At 41.8% G+C, this 12109-nt stretch overlaps 1 protein-coding gene across 2 annotated transcripts in view; it reads left to right on the top strand.

Annotated features, from left to right (window-relative positions):
* LOC308126182 (MAM domain-containing glycosylphosphatidylinositol anchor protein 2) overlaps nucleotides 1-12109 on the top strand; it is a 188129-nt gene that overhangs the window by 133027 nt on the left and 42993 nt on the right. For both annotated transcript variants that reach the window (XM_080490365.1, XM_080490364.1), the window contains exon 10: nucleotides 6839-7111. In XM_080490365.1, coding sequence (XP_080346491.1) covers nucleotides 6839-7111 — 273 coding nt within the window. The remainder of the gene's footprint in view (nucleotides 1-6838; nucleotides 7112-12109) is intronic.

Genomic DNA, 12109 nt, shown 5'->3' on the forward strand with positions numbered 1-12109 from the left:
TTGCTTCAGATCCAGTTCTGTTTGTCAGACTACTGTTACTTATTAATACTTGGCATCAAAGCTGGAGTTTAAAAAGCGCAAACAATCCGCACTTGAGTTGTTGGATTGCTTTGACACACTTTGAACATTTTTGGGGGAATGTGTCCGCTGTGTGTACAGAGCGGCACTCGCTGCTGACTGCACTCGCCAAACACATAGACCTTTGTGCATCTTTCTCAGCTTGAGAATTTACTTTATTAATACAATCTGGCCCCGCTTTTGTTGTTTGCTCTGTTTGCCTCTCGGTATGCGCGCCCTCTTTCTTTCTCTTGGCCTGTCTCTTGGTGTGTAAGCACAAGCCAATCCCTCTGAGATGCTTTTTCTCGCCTGCATTTCCAGGTCCCAGCATGAGCCACCCGCCTTTGGTGGTGAGCCATGTGCAAAGCCGCGTTTAGTAACTTGATCAAGGGACCGAGGTACAGTCCTCTGAAGCAAAGAGCATTAGAAGCGTGAAGGAACGACTCTGGCAAGTCAACAGCTTTGATATGTAAAAACCTGCATCTGCTGGCTGGCAGAGGCAACGCCAGGAGGAGAGGTAGAGGGAATGGAAGACGTCTGCCTTTAGAGTCATCGCTCTAATAGAATTGCAAACGCCAAATCCCAAGCTGTGACACCCTAATGTTCTTAGTCAAACTGACTTGGCATGGTCCAGGGGCTTGAGAGAGAAAGAGAGAGCGAAGAGAGAAATAGAGGGGAGGAAGTGGTAAAGGCTGGCCTTCTGTCCTAGATACCACTGTCTGTCACGGTGAGAGTTATCAAGTTCTACTCCTGCCCAGATGCACAGGCATCTATTATCCAGTCTTCCCGTCTGTTCCACCTCACATCATCCATGACACCTGCCTGATGCAACTGTGCGACTGTCCCCACAAGCGAGCAAGTGAGCGCCTCTCTATCTGACTCGCATCGAAGAAAAAAAAAAAAAAAAAAAAAAGCCACGCCTGGATAAAGAGCTTCAGTCTGAGCAAAAGTAACCAGCACAATTGCATGATTATTGTTTTTAATTAATTCTGCATCAAAAAGGCCTGCAATCCTGGCCCCTGAGGCCCACTCTAATGTGAATAGTATTAGACCGATTCGCGTTAGCTTAACGCCAACCCAACACCGGCAAATTAATCTTTCGCAATCCAGCAAGGCTCACACCACCACATTTGGGGATGAAATTTTAATAACCGTTTTTTTTTTTTGTGGAACAATATTGAATTGATCAGCCGCATCAAATCCACACTAGAAAAGGTCAGTGAGTATGTCGGTCGTAAACACGAGGCTGCATGCAGCTTACACAGAATAATTCATAACTTGGTCAACCTATTAGTGCATCACCAGGCCACTGCTCGCACCAAGGCGTCTACATTGATTATCCTTAATTGTAGATTTAAGTTCATAAATTATCCCAACATTTTAATAACAGTATGGTAATGCAGATGGTGCTTAAGTTCATTGTTTGATTGCAGCGACTGTTGCGCGAAGGAAGGAGGGCGCACTGATGCGGAGCAGTGTTTCCGTACATTATTCAACACTAGGACTCATTATAAATCAGATGAATCAGAGCCATCATCTCATATTCTGTATATATCTGTTTGACTACCTAATGAATGTTTCTTTCTTTTTTCCCCCTCCATCTCAATTTGAGGCATGTTATGCTACAAAAGTTATCCTCTGCAAAAAAAATGCTTCCGTTTCCATTCAAACTGAATGATTTTGCTTAGCTTTTTTTTTTTTTGTAGAATTACTGGATTTTTCTGAATGGAGCAGGGCTTTATTATCACTATGGAATAATCCAACAGAGTGTAAATATTGAGATCCCTCAACAATGAACGCCAGTTTACTACAAACTACTACCCATTTTGTATGGTTGTTAGGATTTATAAACAAAAATCAGGAATAATTGTATTAACTTTCATTCTTACCCTAATGGCTCTAATGTCTATATCATGACCTGTATTCTGCATAAATCTGGTGATATATACATGTCCTTTAAAATCAAATCCACATAAACAAGAAACACATCAGATGATTAACCTGTTGACTCATGAATGTAAGTCAACAGGTCCTCCTGAATTTGTAAATCTATGCGGATGTCTAATTTCAGTAAATTTTGATGGCTTGTTGAAAATCCAAGCAGAGTGCCTCTTAATGGGTTGGTCAAGCTTACATTCTGATTACATCTCAGAGAGGTGTAAATGCAGTGTAGCATCGAATCATCACATACTTCTAACTGGCTAATGCAGTCCCAGTAAAAGCGCCAGCACGTCCCAACAAACTACTTTACATATCGACGTGATGAAACTTGCGGGTAGAGTCACACCAGATAGGAGCACTCGTATATGTAATGACTCAGAGGGTTTTATTTTACTGACATTAAAGGCTTTACTAATACATAAATAAAGGCTGGATGGGCCAACTGCACCTGCTGTAGCCTGAAGATATTTGAAGGCCTCCAGGGGCCAAAGCAGCATGATTGTAGTTTTATTGGGAGAGAGGAAACGAGACATGTTGTTAGACTTGATGAGACTTAATCATGAATTATGAGATGATGGAGGAGCTCTGTAACCAAGGTTGAACCGGGTGTTTGTTTCTTTTAAAGTTAATCAGTGCCTAATGTAGTTTATTACTATAGATTGGAGTTATGAGACTGTCAGCATCACAAAACAGTAAACACATTTTAGTTCACACTGTCACTTTTTTGGGAAATGTTCGTCATTTTGACACTGAAACTTTGGCCCCATTTCGTGTTTTCGTGTCAGTAAAGTTTTGGGTTTACACAGCAATGCTTTGAAAACGATGCGTTTTTCATGTTGGGCTACTAGTAGGTGCTGTTGGTTGATTTTCTAATAAAACCACACACACACACACACGCCAGTAGAAAATGATCAACCCAATCAACATTAACAGTGGCGAGTACACGGACATTCAGATGGACAAATGACAAAGTTGGATTGTTTTTACGGCGACTCGCAACTTTAAAACTACCAAGTCCCAGGAGAATGTGGACTGGGAGTCAGAACACTCCGGAGGCAAGCATTGTTGGGCATGTGCAGAAGAACTGTTAACTAAGGCCATGGTGTGCATGAGTGCCATTCAGACACAGGGAAATACACAGTGCTTTACAAAGAAATAAAATAAATACATTTATTAAGTGTGTCATGAATTCATTAATCCAGGAGATAAAATATGCAGCGATCAGAATGAAGCCTTTTTCCAAAAGTTGCATTTGCAGTGGCTCAGAGCACCATTGGCGTGTAAACGGACACCCAAAACACAACGATCATGTTTATATTATTGATTAGAATGTGGGTTGAGTCTTACCAGCCCGAAATGTAAATAGTGAAGACCAACAATGATAATTTATTTGAACTGAAACCATTGGAGCAGCAGTCACTGTCCAGTATTACTGCTGTCTGAATGTACAATATATTAGTTCTTGTGTGTTGCAGTGAAGTATGTAATTTGGGATCCAACACTTGTTTTTCTCATAACAGCAGCCAGAGCTTTTATTTAAATGTACTGCTTGTGTATTATTTGACACTCTTTGAGTTTATCGAGTGCCTACTTTAAAATGGGAAATCTGAATAATATTATGCCAGAGGCTATGGGGGCCATGTCAGCGTGATACACTAAGTGCTTTCATTTTGGATTCTTTTGAGTACATTTTGCTGATAATAGCTTGTGTTGTTTTAATTAAGTAGGATTTTCAGTCCAGCGGTATTTTCATACAGTTATATTAGTAATTAAGTAACAGATCTGAGTGTTCCTTCCTTTGCCATCGCCCTATGATTTCAGAGAGAAGACTTTCAGTTCTTAAAAGATGAAAAAAGAAAGAACATACAAACATTTGATGCACTTCCAGCACTAAAAAATAGATTGCAGGCACTCACACATGTGCTCATGCACAGCCCTTACAGTCCAATCTACTTCTTCAGGCCCACAGGAGCCCTGCGTCCTTGTCTTTTTGCACTCACTCACAAGAGATGGAAGATAAATGAAGCCCATTTCGACTGACTCTGAAGTATACCAGTTCAGTGAGCGTTCAGAAACTCGATGTGTACAACACTACTGCACCGTGGCGTACAATACAAACATACACATTGTCTGCCCCCTTTTCCCCACGTCTTATTCAGGACTCTTCCCTGTAGATGGCAGTCCATGTGGGCCGTGGGGGAGAGGTCCTCCACACTCTTAAATGTTGTTTTTCTCCACATTACTGTCAAGGTATCCACCGGTGACTGATGATGGATTACATCTCAGCCGGTGCTCAGAGTTTTCCCCTCAGCTTACGGCGCACACCAACTCTGAGCCCCCCGCCGCTACGCTCGCCATGGCGAGCACTGTTGTGTTCGGGGAGTAGCACAGAGGACCTTTCTGCTCCATTCTCCTCACGTTTGCTGGGCAGCTGTTTCACAGGAAATGCATAGGAGGAGATGAAGCATGTGCCCTTGTTTAAAGGATGTTTTGGTTATATAAGGTTTTGTATGTGATTGTGTGTGTTTTGTTTTTGTTTGTTTTGTTGTTTTTTTTTCATTTTCAGCAGACCCAAATCCGGTCTTCATTTGTCTTTCTGTGTGTATGGAACTGCACTTACTGCAATTTGGTCTAGTGCCACTCAGGGAGGCTGTGGAGCTAGCTGTGATTCAGGGCCGTGCACAGACCTACAATTTTAATGTGATAAGTAGAGTTTCAGACCCTTCTTTCTTGAGTCAGAGATAAGCCTTTGGGTTTGGGTAAAAGCCCAGCCAAGGCTCATTTGAAGGAGGAACTGATTGCTGTTTCATTTAGCAGAGATGAAAACCACTTTGCTCTCCACCTTGAGAACAGCATCAAGTGAAGTGGGCAAACTTTTCTCTCTCTCTCTCTCTCTTTCTCTCTCTCTTTCTCTCTCTTTCTCTCTCTCAAGTCCAGACATCTTACAAGGTCCATGTTTACTTTTCCCGTCACCCCCATGTGTTGTGATTTGTTATTTTACACATTTCAGCCAGTCATTATCCGATCTAATGGTGTGTCATTAATCATAGGAACTGCTGAGTGAATTGCACGATGCTGTGTGTTAAGTGATTATTAGCATAGAGGGCAAATGTGTAAAATCCCACTTTGGACCATTAAATGTTAGTGTATTATTTTGCATTCAACACAATGTTTACTGGCCTTGCCAACCTGCCCTCCGCTGAAGCCCGGGATGAGGTTAACTCTATTATGCACAATGGAAAAAACAAATATAAAATACATTTCTGGGAGAAACAAAGAAAATACAGTTGACATTTGATCTCTCATTTAAGTCTTCAGAGAAATGCTGTTTGTTTTGTAACCTTTTCTGTATTCGACTAATCTACTGGAATTTGCGTGTATTTGGATATAGAAAACTAGCGTTATGCTTATGTTCATCTATATTATGATAATAAAAAATAACTTGATGAAGGTTTTAGATAATGACATTAATAGTGTTATCAAATTATATGCTGTAAATTAAAATACACTGTTCATTTAATTGCATAACCTATCAAGTTTGGAAGGCTCGATAATTAGATTATATTACAGGGTGTGAATAATGTAGAAGATTATCTTGCAGATTACAGTTTCAATCAGGTAATCGGTGATCTGTAACAGATTACATTTTGAAAAATAGCATCCCCAGCCCTGGCTATTGCTGCTGCTGCCTCTCCTTTACTCTGTCAGGAATTATGTAGATTTCAAGCAATTAAGAGGCTCCGTGTCGCTCTGTCTCTTCTCTCCAGCGTTTGCTGTTGTTTTTCATGCTTGGTCGTGACTTTTGTCGAGTGTCTGCAGCGAAGATGCTTAAATTGGGGAAATTATTCATAACCGCTCGTGTACAGAAGCACTCGCACACATTTTGTCCTCACAAAATCCTGCACACACACACAAACACCGCTGTACATAATGGCTGGTGAACAGTCGACACGCGGCAAAATAAAAACATCTCACAAATGAAAACCCTGCAGGAGAAAGGTCTTTAGGTTTTTGCATGATTTTGACGGGCTAAATGTTTCACCGCGAGGTTTCCTGCGAGCTGAGAGGTGAAGCCCGTCAGACAGTCAAATAAGTTATTAATTTTCCATTTTGAAAGTTCGAGGTGCACTTCATCATCCTGTTACCAATTTTCTGTGAAGCGTGACTGATTTTTGTCCGGAAAATTATTCTAGTTTTATTCTGCAAAATTGATCTCCCTGCCGTCATTGCCGGTCTCCTGCAATCGTTTTCATTTTTCCTCCGTTGCTGAAGCGTATTGACTTTCTATTTCTGATTGTTTAACGTAAGCTTACAGTCTTTTGTTTGTTTTTTTTTGTATCAAACTCCTGTTTATGTTACAGTATTGGACTATTTATTTTCCTTTCACTGTGTGTGGACGATTTGAACATGGATGACTTTTTCCAAAACTGTTGTCTTTTCTGTTGTGTCCTCAGGTCTTCACTCAAACTCAAATACATACTGTATCTCAGGGTCATTTATGCTCTTCATAAAAGGTCCTTGTACAGCTTCAGAAACATATTTGTTTTTTCATCTTATATGGAACTATTAGAGATAGTGTCTTCCAGCTACATTTTCTCTCCGTGAGAAATCTTCTGGAGGTCACAGGGTTGACTGAGAGGGCCCTCAGTTGAATAGTGTCTGTCTTCCATTGATGTCAGCTCACCATACTCCCACTCACTCTCTTTTCTTCTTCTTCTCCCATTTAGCCAAAGCATTTCTTTTCTCCTTATCTCACCTGAACTGACATCCTTGACACGCTTTTTCTGTCCCTTTTCAAATGTGGGCTGAACCTGTCTGAGCCTCTCCGTCTCCCTCTCAGACCCCCCCACAGTGGAGCCCGTCTACATGGAGATGCGTCAGGGCCTCGGGAGGCCCGTCGTGATGACCTGCAGGGTGCTGCGAGCCCACCCCTCCCGGGTGCTGCGCTTCGAGTGGCTCCTGTCGAACCGGCTGCTGCACGCCGGGGCGTTCGATGCCCAGAGAGACGAGACAGAGTACACCATCCGCAACCTGAATCGCGACGGCTGGGGCGAGTACACCTGTAATGTCATCAATGAGGCCGGGGCCGGAAAATGCACCTTCCAAGTCACAGGTAAAGAGAAGTTATCCTCAGCAAGTCTGTCATTCATGAGATGGTCCAGTTTGCATGTTTGCATTGCTTTTTTGTTTGTGCTTAGATTTTCTCTCGATACTTCCACAATGAAAAACCTTGTTAGGTAGATTGGTGACGTGGAATTGTATGCGAGTTGCTTCTGATATGTTGCACAGTGTCAGCGAAGTCCCCGAAACTCACAACTCCAGTCAGTTCTAGTTTTTTGGAGAGGTAAACTTCAATTTTCAATATATGACAGTTACTCAACTTTGCTGTGTGTTTCTGACGATCCATGTGACACGATGTTGAATATGTAGACATCATCAACAGCCTAAATGTCATTGTTATGAAAATTCTGCATGTCAGCAGCGACAGGATTGGGTAAATTTTTGGCAGGGTCTTACTCTCATTTACACAGCTCTTGTATGATATTTGATGTTTAGTGAAAACTTCCCTAAATCCAATATGTAAAATCAGTTGTAGCAACTAATATTAAATTGCTGTGAGGCAGCTCCCCCGCAGTGAGGAAATACTATAAATGCGAAGGCATGTGTGTGAAGTGGACTTTCTCAAAGCAATCTGTAATCCTATGAAATAATTTATCGTGCAACGCTCGCATAGCCTTTAGTAGTAAAGCTGGCTTATGCTGCTTATGTAGGTGGTAAACTAGTTAGCGGGCCTCACTACTGTTGATGAGGAATATGAGCTCTGCTGGATTGATTTCTTTACTTTCTACATGTATAGCTTTGGAAAAGCCTAAAAGAAAGAGATTATTACTAAGCCCTTTATGCACGGAGTATCTTTCTAACTACAACCCCCATGCCCACCGTTTCAAACTCAAAGCCCGACGAACCTCCTGTGCCTAGTTACCGTTGCTAAGGAAGGGTTTCTCAATCTGTTGCAGAACGATTTTCTCTTTTTTTTTTTTTTTTTTTTTTCTTTTTTTTTTACTTAATGGTCAATTATTTCAACCGACATACTAGAAACATTCCAAACCTTGCAAGAAAATTCATCAGTGTGATTTGTGCTGTAACATGCACTGTGATATATTTCCCTCACCTTTTTTTCCCCTTTACTGTCCGTCAGTATGAAGTTCCTCATTATGCTCTCAAATTATTCTTTTCAGCAAACCTGGAATTACCTCTTCATACATGTAACAGTGTTCGCCTTCACGTGACAGATAATCATTTATCGGCAGAATGAAGAAAAGGACCGATCATCGCTTGTCATTCTGAACAGAAAATACTCATCTTTTCCAAGAAATTATTTCTTTTTGGACAGTGCCTCCTTTTTCATTTTCTTTTTCTTTCATTTTTTTTTTTCATCAGGAGTGCCAAATGTCCATCTCCGTGTTGGTTGTTATGACAGGACCGAATTAGTTTGGCCACACTGAGTGACCGCGGGAACTTTGGCCAAGGTTTCAATCTCCCAGACCTCCCATTAGAGACAGGAGCTGCAGGGTCACAGCGAGAGTATTTGTCACTTTGATCCTTTGCCACTCTCCACTGTCTATTTCGCTCGATCTTTCTCTGCTTTCTCACTGTACCTTTTCTGCACTGGATATTTTTTTCCTCCACGTTCTCTATTTTCTCTTATTTTCTTCATCGCTCTTCCTGGCCTGGTTTTCTGTACCACGTTCCTTACCTTTATCTGCCCGTCCATCCGGCCGTCTGTTTGCCCCCTCACCGTATCATAAATCAGGCCTTCCTTGGTGAAACAGGTAGAGCAGCGAGACAGGAGCAGTTAGTCCCCTCCAGCCATTTGTTTTTCTCTGCAGTTCCTGGCTTTTTTTGCCTCGTTTCCACTCGCTTCTCTTTCTTTTCATCCTCCATCCCTCCTTTCACCACCCCCAAACACACACACACACACACACACACACATACTCCTACTGCTCCCGCCCGGTGCTCCAGATTCCCACCATCTGGACTCAGTGGTTGCCAAAGGTATGGAGGCTCTTTTAGTAACCCCCTGAGTGAAGGAGCATGGTGCAGAAAATCCACTTTGGTTCCTCCCATCGTCTATGAAATCTGCTGTGCTCGGTTCCCCTGACTCCAGCTCTTGTTCTTTTGGACTTTTTTTTTTTTTTTTTTTTTTTTTAATATCATCCCCACACTCATGAGACATGGGTTCAGCAATGCTCTCTTTTGTGGCTGACATAATATGCAGTAGAGAAAGTGCATATCAGCTCCTCTCCGAGACCTGAGAAGCTGCTTCTTGATGAAGCTCATAAAATATTTGTTATAGCTGGTGGTGTTCAGTAGGGTTGTGTTTTACTCACTTTACAGAGGCAGGTATACACCTCAGTGGGAACTCTCTCTTCACATTCTCTATGACTTCCTCCTGGGCCACAATGATGTTGAATGAACGTATCAGACAGGAGTTTTGGAGTCAAGCCGCTGAACTTCCCAGCTACATACATGTTCCTGTGCAGAGAGACACGTGCAAAAACAGTGAACTTGACCAGAAAGCCATTTCTAAGCCTATATAAATGCTGTCGCCCCGAAAGGTACATTGCGCCTGGGGAGAGTGTGTGTGCATGTACACGAATGTGCACATGCCAAACCATTGGGACATCTGTGGAAACAGTGAGTTGGCTGTAATGGCCAAGTTATCGTGCCAGGGGAGAGACCCCTTGGAGGGATGTAATGTGTATCTCTGAGCTTTGGCTCAAGCGCCCCATCACAGGAGCGCTGAATTTCAAACAAAATGCTCCTCAGAAGAAACTGGGCAAGAAAACGGCAGATAAATCAACATGAATCAACATGCCCCCCCCCCACCCCCACCCCCCGACCCCCTCCTCTCTCTGGCAATGTTGATGTATGTTGATACACTTTTTGAAGTTTGAGATTCTTGCAAACAACAAAAGAGGTTCATCAACAACAACGAGGGCAACTGTATCCCTCAGTGAACCCCATCTGTCACCTGAGGGTGCTATCGACTCCTATTTCAGTCTTCAAGCTCGTTACTTGGATTTCAAAAGTTTGGACGGCACATTCGGGGTACTTGGGGCCCAATTCACTACGATCCTGGATGAAGTGTGCTACATTGCATGCTCATGCAAAAAGATTAGCAATCTTAGTTCGTGTGTGTTCATACATGTATATGAGCAACTGAAAGGACTCAGAGAAGAGATGGAAAGAGAAGAATATTTAGATTGCAGAAAATATAATCAAGCTCTGCGTATGGCTTCTTGCCCATTATACATTCATGACGGTAAATGATCTAAATCAATAGTGTCATTTTGTGTGTAAGTTACACACGGCTCTCAGTGCCAGCCATCAGAAGATCACATTCCTCAAATGTGTGTATATGCGCAAGTTTGAGCAGCTCAGGCCCCATCTTTAACTGCAGATTGTTGCACTCAAATAAATCAGATGTGGCCACTCCAACATATGCACGATGTGCGTACAACTTATTACAATGAACGTACAGCATGTATGACATGTGTACAGTGTAGGTAGATGTATGTAAAATGGAAGTATGACGTATGCACGAGGCGTGTACGACGTGTGTAGGATATGGGTACAGTGTAGGTACGACATATGTATGTCATTTACAACAATGTATGTAGGACATGTGTACAACATATACAACATATGTTTTGGATGTATATATGACATAGATTACATACATGATGTATACACAATGTATGAATGACGTGTGTATGACGATGGATGTATGACACATGTACAACATATGTTCAATATATGTACACCGCACTGTGTGTGCGCATAAAACCCAGCATTGTCTCTGCATACATCCAGAAAGGGAATTCTGTTCCATTTTTGTACAGGCGAGCTTTGCATAGAAGATGGATGATATGGTCCAGCATTTTACCTTCTGTGAAATCTGTTTTATTTCAGTGCCATGCTGCTGTCGTGTTCATTGTCGCCTCATTTCCTGCAGTATCTTTAAAAGTTTTCTAAGCCCGGGATGGCACGTCCATCACAGTGCCCATCTGTGAACTGCTCTCTCTCTACAACGTACGAACCACAGATTTTACACCATGATCAAATTTATCTTTAGGATTATCAAGATTATCTTGTCCTTCTGGGATTGCCAGAATCGCAGCATATTTCTTCCCTTAAATGCCAATTCCCTTCCCCCATATTGCTTTTGCTGCAGGTATGATCTAGATGGGACCAATTCAGGACATCCGTTGGGTTCATTTTTAACTCCGGAACCTGCATTCAAGACCTTATGCAACCGTGTTTAAAGACGGAATAGGTGTAGTGATATAAACTTCCTCCTTGACATGGATAAACGCTGAGTCTGTTCAATCACTGCAATAACACTTATTTCTAACTCGTGCTTTGTCTTCATTGTTCATTCTCATAAACAGCTCACACTGTACCACTCTAATTTTTGTTGGAATACAGAATAACATGGCAGTGTTTCTAATCTATCTCCTTTTCTTCTGTGTCAGTCTTTTTCCCACTAAAGTCTTGTTGTAAATTAGAGGAGAAGGAGTGAATTGTCCCGAACAGTGTTCAGAGATTCATTGTGTGCACGTTGTGAGTTTGCCCATGAAATGAATTCAGATTTTGCTCATAACGATGTGCTTGTACGGTCCCAGTGTCCCTTTTCTATTGTCGTCATTGTCGCTAATGATGTAGAAATTGCAGTCCAGTTGTGAGCAAACTTAACTGCAGTGAGATCTCAGCATATGAGGGGGAGAGTTTTTCTGTCTCTGTATTTTAGTCTCTTTTAAAATTGTTATTGAGTCCATCAAGTGTTCTTCATAACATATCTCTCTTCTTGCTTTATTCTTTTTTTTTATTGTTTTTTGGCTCCTTGAGGTGTGTTTTAAATAGGCTTCTTGAGCCTTTCCTTGAGCAATAGGATGGGTTTTTTTGTGATATTTTTGTCTTTTTTTTTAGAATTTTTCATATCAAAACTAAATAGATTTTATCTTGAAACCTGCAGACTCCTCTGACTCAGGGATTTATAAACCTTATCAGCTTGGGTTTCCAGCAAAGATTTGTGGCCCGGCTCTGG

This window comes from Lipophrys pholis (genome assembly GCF_963383615.2).
Source record: "Lipophrys pholis genome assembly, chromosome: 21".
NCBI lineage: Eukaryota > Metazoa > Chordata > Actinopteri > Blenniiformes > Blenniidae > Lipophrys > Lipophrys pholis.